This window comes from Pterocles gutturalis, unplaced genomic scaffold (assembly GCF_000699245.1).
Source record: "Pterocles gutturalis isolate BGI_N339 unplaced genomic scaffold, ASM69924v1 scaffold7067, whole genome shotgun sequence".
NCBI classification, from domain to species: Eukaryota; Metazoa; Chordata; class Aves; order Pterocliformes; family Pteroclidae; genus Pterocles; species Pterocles gutturalis.
In genome coordinates this window covers 2,749-19,341 of record NW_010112618.1, presented here as the reverse complement: position 1 = coordinate 19,341, position 16,593 = coordinate 2,749, and the positions used below count along the sequence as shown (strand labels likewise).

General features: G+C 43.2%; 1 protein-coding gene across 1 annotated transcript in view; it reads left to right on the top strand.

Moving 5' to 3' along the window:
• Positions 1-16,367, top strand: part of FASN (fatty acid synthase) — a 33,018-nt gene extending 16,651 nt beyond the window's left edge. The window contains exons 21-42 of the mRNA XM_010074128.1: positions 464-774; positions 930-1,319; positions 1,839-2,003; positions 2,201-2,319; positions 2,427-2,581; positions 2,928-3,131; positions 4,101-4,251; positions 4,725-4,903; positions 5,460-5,579; positions 5,729-5,851; positions 7,815-8,038; positions 8,318-8,519; positions 8,863-9,014; positions 9,395-9,486; positions 9,638-9,789; positions 10,062-10,304; positions 11,797-11,985; positions 12,512-12,739; positions 13,178-13,398; positions 13,920-14,018; positions 14,139-14,390; positions 15,516-16,367. Of these exons, the coding sequence (XP_010072430.1) occupies positions 464-774; positions 930-1,319; positions 1,839-2,003; positions 2,201-2,319; positions 2,427-2,581; positions 2,928-3,131; positions 4,101-4,251; positions 4,725-4,903; positions 5,460-5,579; positions 5,729-5,851; positions 7,815-8,038; positions 8,318-8,519; positions 8,863-9,014; positions 9,395-9,486; positions 9,638-9,789; positions 10,062-10,304; positions 11,797-11,985; positions 12,512-12,739; positions 13,178-13,398; positions 13,920-14,018; positions 14,139-14,390; positions 15,516-15,653 (4,109 nt within the window). The 3' untranslated portion in view covers positions 15,654-16,367. The remainder of the gene's footprint in view (positions 1-463; positions 775-929; positions 1,320-1,838; positions 2,004-2,200; positions 2,320-2,426; positions 2,582-2,927; positions 3,132-4,100; positions 4,252-4,724; positions 4,904-5,459; positions 5,580-5,728; positions 5,852-7,814; positions 8,039-8,317; positions 8,520-8,862; positions 9,015-9,394; positions 9,487-9,637; positions 9,790-10,061; positions 10,305-11,796; positions 11,986-12,511; positions 12,740-13,177; positions 13,399-13,919; positions 14,019-14,138; positions 14,391-15,515) is intronic.
• The last annotated feature ends 226 nt before the right edge of the window (positions 16,368-16,593 follow it).

Below are 16,593 nucleotides of genomic sequence, written 5' to 3'. Positions count from 1 at the left end.
CAGGGAGGTGGTTGAGTCACCATCCCTGGAGGTGTTCAAGAAACGTGTAGATGTGGTGCTTAGGGACATGGTTTAGTGAGTTAGGTGGTGTTGGGTTGGACTTGATGATCCTTGAGGTCTTTTCCAACCTTAATGATTCTATGATTCTATGAAATTTTACAGTTTCCATCCACAACTCTCTAAATCAGTCACTTTACTTTTATTTGCCCTCTTTCAGTCAGTCTTGCTAATTTTGGTGGTTTTAGACTGTCGTGCCACAAAGCCTTCTTGTTTGGAGGCTGCAATTATTACACAATGTATAAGCATGTGAATGTACAGGAGCATGCGCCGTACACACTGTATCTTTGTGGCTGGGCTAATGGTACGAGATGCTGTAATTTGTGGTGCTGATCAACTGGTACAGCAAGTGGAGGCAAAGAGGGAAAATATGACTCTTCCTTTCATTTCCCCTTCTATTCCATAGATCTGATCCAGAACTTACAGGCTAAGGTGGCAGTGCATGGGGTCCAATTAGTCATCCCTGGACTAGAAACTGTAGTGGCTTCTGCAGAGTCCTCACCCCTACAGAAGGGCCTTCAGCATATCCTTGCTGAAATCTGCCATCTGGAACTGAATGGAAACCTCCACTCTGAGCTGGAACAGATCGTGACCCAAGAGAAGACACACTTCCAGGATGACCCTCTTCTCAATGGATTGCTGGATTCTTCAGAGCTGAAGACTTGCCTGGATGTGGCACTGGAGAACATGACCAGCCACAGGATGAAGATAGTAGAGGTTAGCTGGAAGCCCCGGATGGGACCACAGCTGTTGTTTCCAGGCCTTCCACATACTGTAACCTGATCACATACTTCTATTATTCCAGATATAATTCTGGATGTCATTCATGTTTCAACTTGGTTTTCCCTTTTCCTTCCCTTCTTTTCTCACAGGCTCTTGCAGGAAGTGGACGTCTGTTCTCTCGTGTCAGAAGTATTCTGAATACTCAGCCCCTGTTGCAGGTGGACTACATTGCAACTGACCGCATTCTGGAAACTCTTTCAGCAAATGAAACAGAGCTACAGGATGCTGGAGTTTTGTTTAGCCAGTGGGATCCATCTAGCCTTCCCTCTGGAAATCTGACCAATGCTGACCTGGTGGTATACAACTCTTCAACAAGTGTTCTAGGGAACACTGCTGAAATTCTCTCTAATTTGGCAGCTGCAGTCAAAGAAGGAGGGTTTGTTTTGCTGCACACCCTTCTTAAAGGAGAAACTCTTGGAGAAATTGTCAGTTTTCTTACAAGTCCAGATCTGCAGCAGAAACACAGCTTCCTGAGTGAGGTAAGCCTTCTGGAAGGACAGATACTTTCTCAGTGGATAGTCTGGAGTCTGCTGCTTGCAGACGCTCTTGTGATGAATGTTGAGTAGAAGTCACTTACATTGCTTTCTATTGAGGCCCTCTATGGCATATGTAGTAAACACTTCTTCAGAAGAGAAGAGTTGTGAATTTCTGCATATCAGGTTGGGAGAGTAAACTGAGTTTAGTCAGGAAAGCCTTTCTTAATGCATTGAGAATTATTCGTTGTCATTTGTATATCTATATAATCTGTATGAAAACAGTAGCCAGGACGATTCCTTTATAGCTAAAGTAATGGCCTGCGTTGTTGGGTGGGGTACAGCTTTGTCACTGTACGATCCTAAAATGCTTCAGTGTCAGAAAATCTCTTCTGAAAGTGGTTTAGTGCCTGTTGTTCTTGGTGAAGCCATCTTTAAGGAGACTCAGCATGAAGTATAGATGTGACTTACATTTTTAATTGACTTTGACTTTCCTGTTATTTGTTGTTTTACCTGATTTGACAGGCACAGTGGGAGGGCCTATTCAGCAAAGCCTCGCTGAATCTGGTTGCCATGAAGAAATCATTCTTTGGCTCAGTTATTTTCCTGTGTCGCCGGCAAGCCCCTGTCAAAACACCTGTTTTTCTGCCTGTAGATGAGACCGATTATAAGTGGGTTGAATACTTAAAGGTGAGTATTCCTGTGTCCTGGATATCTGAATTTCTAAATCATTACACTTTCTAAATGAAATAGTTATCAGTGTTAAAAGAAGTATGTGTGTTCAGTTGCTTTTCTTAAAACAGAAGTTATTAATCTCTGCCTTAAGGATACTAGGGTTATTTCCTTTCTGTGGTTCCTAGTAAAACAATTTCGGGTTTGTCTTGCAGGAGGTCTTGGCTGACCCATCGGAGCAGCCTGTGTGGTTGACTGCCACTAGTTGTGGGAACTCGGGAATCTTGGGAATGGTGAACTGCCTCCGCCTTGAAGCAGAAGGCCACAGAATCAGGTGTGTAAGCATGCCCTCGAGTCACAGATGGAGATGAGATATTGTTTGTGTTAGCTTATTTTCAGGCCTACAGCAAAACAAACAAAATGACAACTTTTGGCTTCCAGGTGTGTGTTCATTTCCAACTTGGACCCTTCATCAGCTTTCCCACCCACGAGTCTTTCTTCACTGGAGATGCAGAAGATTGTTCAGAGGGACCTGGTGATGAATGTGTATCGTGATGGAAAGTGGGGCTCCTTCAGGCATCTCCTGTTGCAGCAAGGTAACTCCTTTGAGGTTGGAGGATCACCTTGCAGGGTTTTGAGTCTGAATAGACTTTGAGTGGAAAATGAGTAGCTATTGTTCCTACAATTATTTTTTATTATTATTATTTTTTAATGGATAACTTGGAATTTTTCTGCTCCAGCTCAGGGTGAACAGTAGCCGCACTCTAGTGCCAGGAGGAGGGATGAGCTATTTACTGTATGGGTGGTATTGCAGGGTAAGAAAGGGCTTTCTGGAGAGCAAATGGAAGAGGAGGTAGCAATTACACAAGGAATCTGCTCGTTCTGGAAAGTGTGTGCCCATGTTAATGTGTGTAAAGTTCTTAATTGTTCTTTCTTCTGCAGCACAACCTAAGGAGCTGACAGAATATGCCTATGTAAATGTGTTGACTCGTGGAGACCTCTCGTCTCTTCGTTGGATTGTCTCCCCACTTCGACACTTCCACACAACTAATCCCAATGTTCAGCTCTGCAAAGTGCATTATGCATCTCTCAACTTCCGGGATATCATGCTGGCCACAGGAAAGCTCTCTCCAGATGCTATCCCTGGTAAGTTAAAATTACACTAGAAGAAAATGTATTTATGTATTACTGTTCTTGAATTTATTCACGTAATCTCATGAATGCTAGTTATGCACGGGCTAAAGTGTATACCAGTTTTTGTTTAGCAAGAAAGCATACTTTTGAAAAGGAAGTATAGCCCTGCTGCAGGACTGTACGCCAAAAGCTCGTAAGTTCTACTTCCAGTTGCAATCCCATTTTTCATATGGCAAAATTAATAAACCTTATTATGAGGAAACATTGCTAGCCCCATTGCAGAGGTATCAAGTGTGAGGTGAAACAACTTGATGGAGGTTCCAGAGACAGGCAAGGTACATACCAAGGTGAGAATGTTGAAGTTTCATGCTGCCATGCTACTGGCCATGCTTTGCTTTTGGGGGAGAAAAACGCAAGGTGAAGTAATCTCCTGTCTCTTAAATGGAGAGGATAAAATCTTGCCTCATAGTCAGTTAAGAATTAATGTAATGTATATTACATGATTTTTAAAGATCTATTTAAAGGAGAGGGGGCAGAACATGTAAAAAGTGTGTTTGGAGATTGTTGGTGGGCGATCTGACTGGGGCTGGGTTTCCCTTTATGACTGAGATTAGTCTTTGCCTAAAATGGGTGTTTGCAAAAATTAAGGTTTCACGGTAAAGGTATTTCTTGCTGTGATCATCCTTTATAGTTTATGTATCATTTATCATTCTTTTTTGAAGAGGAACAAAACTGCTTCTGAATCGGAATGTTTCCGTGAAATTTTTCAGATGAAAACAGGAAACTAAAGCAATATCGTCAAGGATAAAGATTAAGATTTAATGAGACCAAGTCCTTTTCTGCTACAAGAAGTTGTGGTGACTTATGGACTCTTTCTGTCTCTGGGGTTACAACTTTCAGTGACTACTGTTGTAGTAAATTCTTGACCAAGGGATTTTAGAAGAGAAACTTCCTTTGTAAAAGATGCTGATGTTCTTTCAGGTAACTGGGCTTTGCAGCAGTGTATGCTGGGCATGGAGTTCTCCGGACGGGACCTGGCTGGAAGAAGGGTGATGGGATTGCTGCCAGCAAAGGGGCTGGCGACAGTGGTAGACTGTGACAAGAGGTTTCTGTGGGAGGTGCCTAAAAACTGGTAGGTCAACTTCTGTTTTCTGGTTTTGTGTATGTGGTTAAGATTTGCCTTCCTGCCTGAGGCTGACAGCCCTGATCAGACCAGAGGACTGCACAATGAGTGGATTCCCCTCTGAGAAGCAGTAACAGAGCTAGAGTCTCCTGAGCAGCTGTAGGATTTGGCTTGGATTCACTGCAGCAGTTGAGCGCTAGTTTTTGTACAGTGGTTTGCACAAGGTTCTCATCCCTTTCTTGGGCTCTTGGTTCCATGCATTTCAGGTGTGGGTTATGTTACTGGTAGTTAGTGAAATACTTTTGCAAAAGGATGAAACTTTTGGCTGTGCTTGGCAGCTGTGCTGGACGATTGAGAACACTTTATACTTTCTGGTCTATCTCAGCAGTTTAACCTTTCCATTGCAGAAAAGCAAATTTCATCAGGAGAATCTAGTAGTCTTTTCCAAGGCTGAAGATAAATCTCTTTACCTTACTTCCTAGGACTCTGGAAGAAGCAGCTTCAGTGCCTGTAGTTTATGCCACTGCTTATTATGCTTTGGTGGTTCGGGGTGGTATGAGGAAGGGTGAGACTGTCCTTATTCACTCTGGCTCAGGAGGTGTGGGCCAAGCAGCCATTGCCATTGCCCTGAGCATGGGCTGCCGTGTCTTTGCTACTGTAGGTGAGTACGGAGGGCCCGATGTTATGGGGGGAGGGAGAGGAATTTTTATATATAATAAATAGAGAGCAGAAAAATGTGTGTGCTTGTGCTTATATATAAAAATAAATACTTATGTGCATTTTTCCCCCAATATGATCTGTAACTTTGTTCTCAGTCTGGAGATTAGATCAGGATACATGGTAAATGCAGTTGCTTACTATGCATTTGAAACTTCCACAGCACAGACAAATTTAACTCTATGCTATATTATCAAAAGTACAGAATATCGCCAAGGCTTCTTCATTCTAAATTCAGTAATGTGATCAAAGAATGTCTGTCTGTTGTAAGGCTTGGTCTGTTTCTGGTCCTTGTTCTGTCTCATGACCAGTGACAACTAGACAGCTTTTGTCCTAAGGTTTGACACCATGAGAGCCTGAGAGTTTTGAAGCAAGTGCTGGATGGCTGTTCAGACCTAAGTCCTTGGGAAAAGATGTGTAGATGAAAACAGGCTATTAAAAAAAACCACACACCACCAAAAGGTAAGAGTACTGGCATCATTCAAATTGTCTTCTTTCAGGCTCCACTGAGAAACGCGAGTATCTCCAAGCAAGATTCCCACAGCTGGATGCGAATAGTTTTGCCAGCTCCCGGAATACTACCTTTGAGCAACATATACTGCGAGTTACCAAGGGAAAAGGTAAGCTCAAGTAATTTTTTTCCTTCTTTTGTCAGCTATGCCACATTATGCAGTTGCACTCTCTAAAGACAAAATGAGTCACTAGAAAACAGGGTTAGAGTCTCACCAGCACTGAGTTTATTAAATAGTTGCTTCTCCTTTCATTGCAGGTGTCAACCTCGTGTTGAATTCCTTGGCAGAAGAGAAGCTCCAAGCCAGTTTACGTTGTCTTGCTCGACATGGGCGTTTTTTGGAAATAGGCAAATTTGATCTGTCTAACAACAGTCAGCTTGGTAAGATGGGCTGTCAGGAAATACATCTTACTAGGTTTAAGCAGGCATGACAGTATAACCTGTATACTGCCTTAACACAGACTAATCTTGAAATTTAGAAAAGCTTTTAGCTGGAATACATTTCACTTTTATCACTAACAATTTATGTAGTCCTTTCAACAAGTACCTTCTTGGAGAAGCACACCAGCCAGCATTTTTCTGGAAGCCTGCATAAAGCATGCAAAATAATTAAGTTGTCTTTCCTGAGGTCTTTCTTCAAAATCGGTATAGGACATGCTGCCCACAAAGTGTTTGGAGAGGAAGGTAACTGTCTGTTAGCTTGGTAGATTTCATAGATCTGTTGCACTTACAAACTTTTTGGGATGTAACATATCTATTTGTAATAGATGAGTGTACTGTAAAGCTTGTCAAACTAAGTTCATAGGTATACAAGCTGCAGTTTTGCCCTCTGTTCTGGGTAAACTTGATCGTGTAAGAGTGAAAGTAATTGGAATTTTTCAGATAACTACAGCGAAGCTGATCTTGAGAGAACCTTTAATTTGTCATTTCACTAAGTAAAATATCTGTGCCATTTTTAATAGAATATGATAGTTCCAGTTAGAAGGAACCAGCACTGATCATCTAGTCCAACTGCCTGACTACTTCAGGGCTGGCCAGAAATCAATTGTATTATTTACAGGCATTTTCCAAATGCCTCTTAAACACCACCTCTCTAGGAAGTCTGTTCCAGTGTTTGACCACCCTTTTGGTAAAGAAATGTTTCCTAATACCAAGTCTGAACCTCCCCTGAAGCATCTTTGAGCCTTTTCCATGCATCCCATCACTGGATCCCAGGGAGAAGAGCTCAGCACCTCCCTCTCGAAGTCCCCTCCTCAGGAAGCTGCAGAGAGTGATGAGGGTGCTCCTCAGCCTCCTTCTCTCCACACTAGACAAGCCCAAAGTCCTTAGCTGCTTCTCACAGGACATGACATCCCTTGCAGCCCTTCACCAGCTGCTTTGCCCTCCTCTGGAATGCGTTCAAGGAGTTGCACATCCTTTTTAAATTGAGGGGCCCTGAGCTGCACGCACTACTTGAGGTGAGGCCCCAGCAGTGCTAAATAGAGCAGGACAATCCCCTCTCGTGACGAGCTTTCTGCTGTGTTCAGTGTCCCCCAGGATGGGGTTTGCCCTCTTGGTTTCAGGGCACTGCTGGCTCCTGTTGAGCTGCTGCCCACCGGCACCCCCAGGCCCCTTTCTGCAGGGCTGCTCTCCAGCCGCTCCTCTCCCAATTTATACTTTTCCGGCATTACTCCATCTCAGGTGCAGAGTCTGGCATTTGTTACTGATAAATTTCATGTCATTGATTGCCCAATGTTCCAGTCCATTCAGACCCCTCTGCAAGGCCTCCTGTCCTTCCAGAGAGTCAACAGCACCTCCCAGGTTTTGATGGCACGGAGGCAAGACTAACCTGATTTCTCTTGGATGGGAAGACAATTTAAATGTTATAATGGAATGTGTTAGTGAAAAATGTCAATATCCTTTTGTTGTAGAATGATTGCATATAGCAAGTGTTGAGTCTCCTTTTTTTTTTTTATTCTTGGTTTCAAAAGATCCTGGCATTGTGGAAAACTTAACTTCCTTTGAGGAAGAGATGGTTAGGATGTACATGGGATTCTGGCTTCTCTGTGACTCTAACTCAGCTGTCACTAGATACAAAATGTCCACTTTAATATCAGGCTGCCCATGTTATAGTTTGTCCTCTTGACACACATTTTTTGTGAGTGGAGTTTCTGTTAAACTGGTCTGCTTGTAAGAGAACAACCTGATTAATATAGCATTTAGAGAGTGTGTGCAAGAATTAGTTTGGAAAATGTAGAAATCTAGCAACTAATGACTGCTTTACTCAGTCTTACACTACTGACCTACACAGAAATGTTTTTGAAGCAGAAGATAGCCTCTGTCATAACCACATTGTTCTTTCTAGGAATGGCTCTCTTCCTCAAGAACGTGGCATTTCATGGGATCCTACTAGATGCAATCTTTGAGGAGGGAAACCAGGAGTGGGAAGCAGTATCAGAGTTCTTGAAGAAGGGCATACAAGATGGTGTAGTGAAGCCCCTGAGGAGTACAGTCTTCAACAAAGAAGAGATAGAAGCAGCCTTCAGGTTCATGGCACAAGGAAAACATATTGGCAAAGTTATGATCAAGGTAATGAGAGAATGACTTTGACTCTCTGATGCATCTGTCATCCTCTAGGTAACTATTGGATATTTTTGGACTCAGTTCTAGTTGAAGTTGTATAAGCAGGATGGCACAGGGTTATTGTTTTTACTGCTGACATTGTAACAAATGTAATGATCAAGTCGATCACTCTGATTCTGCAAGGTTCATTCCCATTGACTGGAGGAGCATAGCCTAGAAAGGTAAGAAATGCGTTGTGTATCCAATCTTAGCTAGTCTTTTTTTTTTTTCTTTGTGGGGGTGAAGGTCCAAGAAGAGGAAAAGGAATATCCTTCAGGAAAGTCTGAACCAGTTAAAATCTCTGCCATCTCCCGAACCTCCTGTCCACCTAGCAAGTCCTACATCATCACGGGAGGCCTAGGAGGATTTGGACTTGAGTTGGCACAGTGGCTAGTTGAGAGAGGAGCACAGAAGCTTATACTGACATCTCGTTCTGGCATACGAACTGGTAAGCAATCTGGCCATTCTTTCCTGTCTCAGTACCCAAATTCTTGTTAACTTTTCAATCTTGTACTTTTTTTTTCTTTTTTTTTTTTTTTTTAAAGTTTCCCCCTCTTATGTTTTTCCAACTCTCTTCTCCACTTGGATCTATTTAGAATATTTCTGAAACTCAGGTGATTTCTACCTACTATTCAAGTTTTGACCAATTTTCTTCTTGTAGCTGAGTTGAAAATTATTTAGCTTAGCTATTCAGTCCCTATGTCATCAGAAGAGCATAAGGAACAGGTTAACCAAAGTCTTATGGTTTGAATGCTTTATCCCAGGCACTGTTTGCCTTTTATTTTTTGTAGGCTATCAGGCTAAACGTGTTAAAGAGTGGAGGGCACTGGGAATCCAAGTGTTGGTGTCTACCAGTGATATTGGAACACTGGAAGGAACACAGCTATTGATAGAAGAAGCTTTGCAGCTTGGCCCAGTTGGAGGTGTCTTCAACTTGGCTGTGGTAAGTGACAGAAATGCTTAGGACTTGTAAAAGACAGCAGCCATTCAAGTGGCTTTTTTACTGAGGGCAGTCAGGGTTCATACAGTCTTAGACTGCCTCTGTTTCGAAGAACACTGCTTTGGCCTTACCTGGTGGCTAAAGGCTTATGCGTCTGGCCTCTTGACCTGGGAAGCAACAGTATTTGGCCAGCGAGCTTAGGTCTTGGAATAAGATGAATGTTGCCCAAGACCCCTGGGAACAAGAAAAATCCCTTACAGAACTTGCCAATTGAAGGCTGAAGGGGCAGTACTGAAAAAAGGCAGACATAGCAAAAGCCATGTTTGTCCTTGTCATATTTTAGGACATCTGCATTTTTTTCTCTCCCTTCCTCTCCCCACTAGGTCCTTAGAGATGGCATGATTGAAAATCAGACACCGGAATTCTTCTGGGAGGTCAACAAGCCCAAGTATTCGGGCACCCTTCATTTGGATTGGTAGGTGTCTGTGCAAGGGACAAATATGAACTGCTTTTATGGTCACAGAGCTGATAGAACTTAGTCATTTTAGTCTTGCACTAACCTTCCACGGTAACACATAGTTAGCAGGTTTTTCTGATGGGGTTTCTCTCTTCTTCTCTGCTCCAAGGGTGACTCGTAAGAAGTGTCCAGACCTGGACTGTTTTGTTGTGTTCTCCTCTGTAAGCTGTGGGAGAGGAAATGCTGGGCAAAGCAATTATGGCTTTGCCAATTCTACCATGGAGCGTATCTGCGAGCAGCGACATCATGATGGGCTCCCAGGTAAGATGACTTTACTCATTGCACAGAGTAATCTATCCAACCAGACGTCCAGAGGAGAACCAGCTCACCAGAAACTTGTACGCTTGTCTGGAGCAATAATGAATGTTGAGGGCTGTTTCTTCTCCTCACTGAGTCATTCATGTGTGAATGAACACTGACCATTTAACAGTACTAAGGAAATGCAGGCTTTAGCTTAGCTGTTTTGACTCCCTTTTGTTGCTGCCATGTGCCTTAGTTAGTTGCCTAGCGTGTTCTTCTGGTTTCTCCTCCAGGTCTAGCAATCCAGTGGGGAGCCATTGGTGATGTGGGTATCCTTCTGAAGACAATGGGAAACAGAGAGGTTGTGGTGGGAGGAACCATTCCCCAGCAAATCAGCTCATGCCTGGAGGTGCTTGATATCTTCCTGAATCAACCTCATCCTGTCATGTCCAGTTTTGTCCTAGCAGAGAAGGTCTCTGCGAAAACTGAAGGAGGCAGTCAACGGGATCTTGTAGAAGCTGTTGCTCACATCCTGGGTAAGTGCTCTTGGACAAGCACTGCTGGGCACTGCTTTCCGAAAGCATTGAGATGGCAGACTGTGGTGCTGTTGTAGGTGCTCTGTTTAGCATCCCCTCCTGATTCCTGTAGTGTGGGTGTAGTGGTGTTGTGGGACTGTTTATTATTTTCCTTTATGCTGCTCTTTCTCTCCAATAATCAATCTTTCTTCAATGTGGGCTTTTCTCCCTTGGTCTGTTAACATACACACACACACATATACTTCACTGTCTTGGATTTTGTCTAGAGTGGACTGGTGCTTTTCTCCAAATGGAGAATCAACAGGAACACGAAAACTCCCAAGAGCAAAAATCTGGGACAGCCCATAATAGGGCAAATACATTGCTAACTTTCTGAGCACTATTCCAGCTTTCACACGTTCACCTGGGGATGTCCCCATGCTGTGAAAAGTAGTGTTTATGTATGTAGTGTGTTCTCTTATTGGCTCTGTCTGTCATCCCATGTGAACATCTAGTAACCATAGCTTAACTATGTATTGCAAGAAGTGCCTTGTCTTCCTGTCTGTTTTGAACCTGCTTCCTTTTACCATTCTGGTCCCCTCTTCTTGTATTGAAAGTGAATAATATCTGTCAACTCTACTATATGCCACTTCACTTGTCTCTTTTGCAGACAGAAGTGTGTACTGATCCTTTGTTTTCTACCAAAAGAGGTACTGATAAATTAAAGACAGTTTCCTGAGTATTACTGAAGGAACTGTGTGCAGTAACTGACAGCAAATCTGATCTCAGAGGACAGACCATGGCTTTTGGAAGTCATAAGAAACTGTCTGTGAAATTGTAGCATAAGAAGGTGTCTGTGAAATTGTAGCAGCTTTTCGTTTGAAGACAACAAAGGGAGAAGCTAGTAAGAAGCCTAATGGTGGGAAGGGTGGCAACATGGGGCAGCACAAGGTGGAGGAGAGGAGAAAGAGCTATAGATGCAAGAGTTATTATGAGAAGTCTTCTACAGATAAGAGAAGACAGACTTGAACAGTAAGAAAATTGACAGGGAAGAGGCAATGAAGACTAGAGGAATCACCTCCTCCTCCAGTGTGATGGACATCAAGTCAAGTGTTGCGATCAACCATCTTTGACACTGATAACTGTTGCATCTCATGTTATAGCTGAGGATTGGTTGTGTTAGGTGTAGGACTGCAGTTTCAGTTAGAGCCTCCGTTATGTGAAATTCCTCGGACTGTTCAGACCATGTTCACAGCTATTTATCAGGGACCAATGGCACCCTTGTTATAAAGCTGTGCACATTTAACATGTACTCTAAAGACTAGATCCCATATGACCAGATGTGGATTGTAGAACAAGTGAAAGCATTAGATGATTCTGAAAGGTAACTATGTGTGACTGCAGTTTATTCAGGTTTTAGGAGAAAGAAGGAAGCTGAGAAAACTCCTAGAGAGGCCTAGAGCTGAAAACAAATTGGCCTTTTGTTAGCATGCTGTTTGTTTTTTTTTCTCAGGTGTCCGTGATGTGAGTAGTCTGAATGCCGATAGTTCCTTGGCAGACTTGGGCTTGGATTCCTTGATGGGTGTGGAGGTGCGCCAGACACTGGAGAGAGACTACGACATCGCAATGACCATGAGAGAGATTAGACTCCTTACAATCAACAAGCTGCGGGAACTTTCTTCCAAGTCCAGGACAGCAGAGGGTATCGTGTCTGCAGCAGGGTTGCTGCCAGTCACTTGAGTCCAAACAAATTAAGCTCCCGATCTGTTGTTTTCATCTCCAGTGACATAAGCCTTTATCAAATCATGAAACAAGGTTATAGTGGAAAAGCTTTTAAGTGACAGACGTGTCACTGATGTGCATTGACCATTGGGACAGGCCTGTCAGTTCTGGGGGCAGGGTGTAAGAGTGCAGGGGCTGCTTTCTTGGCTGGCTAGTATCTGCGTGCATGAGCACTCTTGTGCCTCTGCATGCAGGTTGTAATTTGGGACCTTTTACCTGTCTGAGGAATAAACAATGTAATGTCATGCTTACTGTAAGCTAAAAGCATTATGCAGTTGCTGCAGAGCAACTGACAACAGCAGGTTTCCTGTGTCTGTGCCCTGATGATTTAGTGAGCCGGTGGGCTAATGCGGAGTAGCTCTGAGATTCTCCTTTAGGACTGTGGCTACATAACCAAGACTGATCCTGCATCTAATTGTGTTTGTCTGGTGTGCTTCCCTTTAAAGAGCTGAAGCCATCCCAACTGATGAAGCCAGACCCGGGTGAACATCCAAAACTAGATTTGAACAACTTGTTGGTGAACCCAGAAGGGCCAACGGTCACCTGTCTCAATGACGTTCAGAGCACAGAGCGTCCTCTTTTCCTTGTTCACCCCATTGAAGGATCCATTGCAGTTTTCAAGACTCTTGCCTCCAGACTTCATATGCCCTGCTATGGGCTTCAGTGTACAAAAGGTATCTCAGTTCTTCAGTATCTTGAATTTGTAAACACATTATGAATTTTAGTTGCCTTAGAGAGAGCTTTGTTTCTAGACTCTTAAACTTGGAGGATCGCACATCAGTACCTATAGTCTGCATGGGGTCATGTCAAACTTCCCTAGGTAAAGAGAGCAGAATGAGGTTAGATTGAGGAGCTGCTGTACGGGGAAGTGGAACAATTGGATGTTGCACTGAGTCCCTGACAAGATAAGCATGCTGTCCTACCTGTCTTTGGAAGGCAGGAACGTGACTATTCCTTGTCCAAAACATGAGTTGCTAACTGTAATTTAGACACTTACCTTCAGAATAACCTGGATGTTTCCAACAGGGTTGTTTGTGAGCTAATGAAAATGTAATTATCTCTGATAGTGTCTTTTCAGCGGTATCTGTTTCTAACTCACTTCCATGTTCCAGCTGCTCCCTTGGACAGCATACAGAGCCTGGCAGGCTATTACGTTGACTGTATGAAGCAGATACAGCCTGAAGGACCCTATCGCATTGCTGGATACTCTTTCGGTGCCTGCGTAGCCTTTGAAATGTGCTCCCAACTGCAAGCACAACAAAATGGTTCCCATGCGCTCAACAGTCTATTCCTCTTTGATGGGTCTCATTCCTTTGTGGCAGCATACACTCAGGTAAGAGATGCAAAGAAAATATTTTGTCTGGGGACCATCTTGTGTCATCAGGGCTCATGTTCTGGGAGACAGCTGTAGACAACAGATGCTTAAGAGTGGCTGAAGGGTGGAAGCAAATGGAGGGTGGTCTTCATTAACTGGTGAGGGCTGGGACACAAATGTTGCTCTTGCTATGGTAAATCATAATATTAGTATGTCTTCTGGAAGATCCTAGAGCCTGCAAGAAAAGATCTTTCTGTAGGGTTTCTAGGAAACCGTGCTTAAGCCTTCCTTTCCATTTTCTTTGTGCTTTCTGGAGGATAGTAGGGTCTTGGCAGTGGCCACCTGAGGATTTGCTTTCTCTCTGTCCTCAAGGAATCTTCTTCCCCCACCCAAAGCCTCAGTCTATCTTCTTTTTCTTTCATTTCCCCCCCCCCTTTTGCCCAGTTCAAAGCCCTTTGTTCTATAATTTTTTTTTTAATCTAACATTCAAGATCAGGCATATCCCTCTCATGTTTGCATTTTATTCTTCTCTTTTCCAGAGCTACAGAGCCAAGCTGACTCAAGGAAATGAGGCTGCATTGGAGACTGAAGCATTGTGTGCCTTTGTTCAGCAATTTACAGGCATTGAATACAATAAGGTAATGTTTCTTTCTTTTGTATCTCTCATGTTGCACAAGAGGGGTGTGGGTTTTTCTGTTTAGCAGAGATGGTTTCTCAGATATTGAGACTAATGGGGAAAAAAATGTTAATATTTCCAGCTGCTGGAGGTTCTTCTGCCCTTGAAAGATCTGGAGACTCGTGTGAATGCTGCTGCAGACCTGATAACTCAGATTCATACAAACATCAATCGTGAAGCACTCAGCTTTGCTGCTGCTTCCTTTTACCATAAACTGAAGGCTGCTGACAAGTATATACCGGAGTCCAAGTATCACGGGAATGTGACGCTGATGCGAGCTAAGTCTCACAATGAATATGAAGAAGGTCTGGGTGGAGACTACAGACTCTCAGAGGTCAGTCTGAAGCTCACTGGTGACTGTTGAGGCTCCCTTGATGTATAGGGGAGCAAAAGAAAAGCATGGAAAATCCTCCTTACTGAGGGAGAAGGGACAAAACTAACCTGAAAGAAATTATAATTTTGCACCTATCATACCCTAACAAGATCTAAAAGTCCCCAAAAGCAAATGAGTTGATTGGTTCTAGGAATTTTATGAGGGTAGTGAGGGCCAGGAAAAGGTCTGTCCTCTATATTGGATAAGTAAGTGTTTTCTATAGCTGATTCCTGCAGGTCTCTAGACAGACTTTAGATAATAAAGATGTTCACAGAGAGTAACTCAACAGAAGGAACTTTTTAGTCTCTTCCTTTCACTGTAGACCCCTAAAGTTTTTCCAGCGCGTGAGGGCAGACTTTTGAAGAGCTGGTGTCAGCCTTCTGACAGTAGAGGTAGCTTTTTCTTAGTTACCTTTTGTGGAGCACTTAGAAGTTAGTATGTGGGTTTCCTGTGGACCTAAAAAACTTTGGTTTTTGGCCTGTAGTCTAGCTAAGGTCACTGTTCTTTAGCCCCTGTTCATGTGAAGGGGTTAAGTGTCTTACGTTATGGTACAGATACCAGGGAGAAGGAGGCAGTTCTCAGAATTGCCTCGCTGTTTCTGGTACCTCCTGTCCCTTCAGGCTTCTAACTTAACATTCATTATTGATTCCAGGCCAGGTTGTCTGTTATTAAAGCTACATAGCAACCTTGAAGATTCATGGTGCTGGGAGAAAGATTAGGTAGAGGGGAGGGTTATTTGGTTTCCTTAAGGGCTTGGAAGGAGCTACTTTATCGTTCATTCTTTGATATTATAGGTAAATTATTATGTTAGAATCAGGTTGGTTGATTTCCTGCCCAGCTTATATTTTGAGTGGATCACCTGCCGGGCTGTCAAACTATTGTGCTCTAAAACACTGGTTCCAAACAATGCCCTGCAGCTGATGTATGGAAATGTGTCAGAGTAAAACTGGTGCTGTTTTCAGCTGAGTTTGGTAGAGACAGTGATGTAAGCTATGAGTAACTTAGAAGACTGACAAACCCAAAACAGCTGACCAGCTGATTGTAAATTGTGAATGTAAAGTTTGTTTTCTTTTCATATCTTTGCAGGTATGCGATGGGAAAGTATCTGTCCATATTATTGAAGGGGATCACCGCACCTTACTGGAGGGAGATGGTGTTGAATCAATTATTGGGATCATCCACAGCTCACTGGCAGAGCCACGTGTCAGTGTCAGAGAGGGTTAACTTCTTCTCCTTACTTACTGTCAGTGGTGAAGAACACTAACAACATTCCTTGTTATGACAGACCCCAAGGAACTCTCCCTGTTGTTCGACATCTCATCTGCTCTGCTGCCAGAACTGGGAAGTCCAGCTGAACTTGGTCTTTTTCTTTCTCTTGTTTCTTGCTCATCTTTTCCTTTTCCAACTTCTATGGGGTCTCTCTCCTCCTTCCCTTTCTATGCTTTGTTTTCCCCTAGTATCCCTGTCCGTGTTACTCTAGTGCTGTGACTCTGTCACTGTGCACTGCTATGAGGGTTCCCTACTGATGGTTGCTTCCTACACCCTTGGCAGTATGAAAAACAAATTTAGGAGTAGATATCTTGTGCTATATATTGTTTTGTCTCAACAGTATTCTAAAGGGTATGTGATAGCACTTGTTGGCCAAGCCCAGTGAGGAGGGAGAGGAGCTGCAGCTGATTTCGGAGATGCCTTTTGTCTGTGAAGAATCTGTCTGTAGTTAGGTCAGAAAGAGAATTCCATTGAGGCTTTTTAAACTATATTTTTTTAATTTGATATATTCTAAGTATTTATTGTGTCAAACCAGAGACTTCTTACTTGGTTTTAATTTATCGTGGGTTATAGGAGAAATGAAACATCCCTTTTTGGAGGGGACCGTTTATTCTACAAGGGGAAGTTGCCCATTTGTTAAACCAAAGTGCATCTTTGGAACAGTCTGGTTTTTTTCTGTTTGTTTGTTTTTCCTCTTCTCCCACTGCCCTGCCTTGTTCAGAAAGAAGAAGGTAGAAGGGAAGGTTCTTGCCATCATCCACTCTGTTGAGGAGAGAGGGGGGTGGGAGGGAAGGGTGGATGGTTTGACAGATGCCACTGTATTGGACAGCCTTAACTTGGGCGTGATAAAAGCAGGCAAAGCTGTCCCTAGGCAGGTACTTCGTTTGTATTTGTG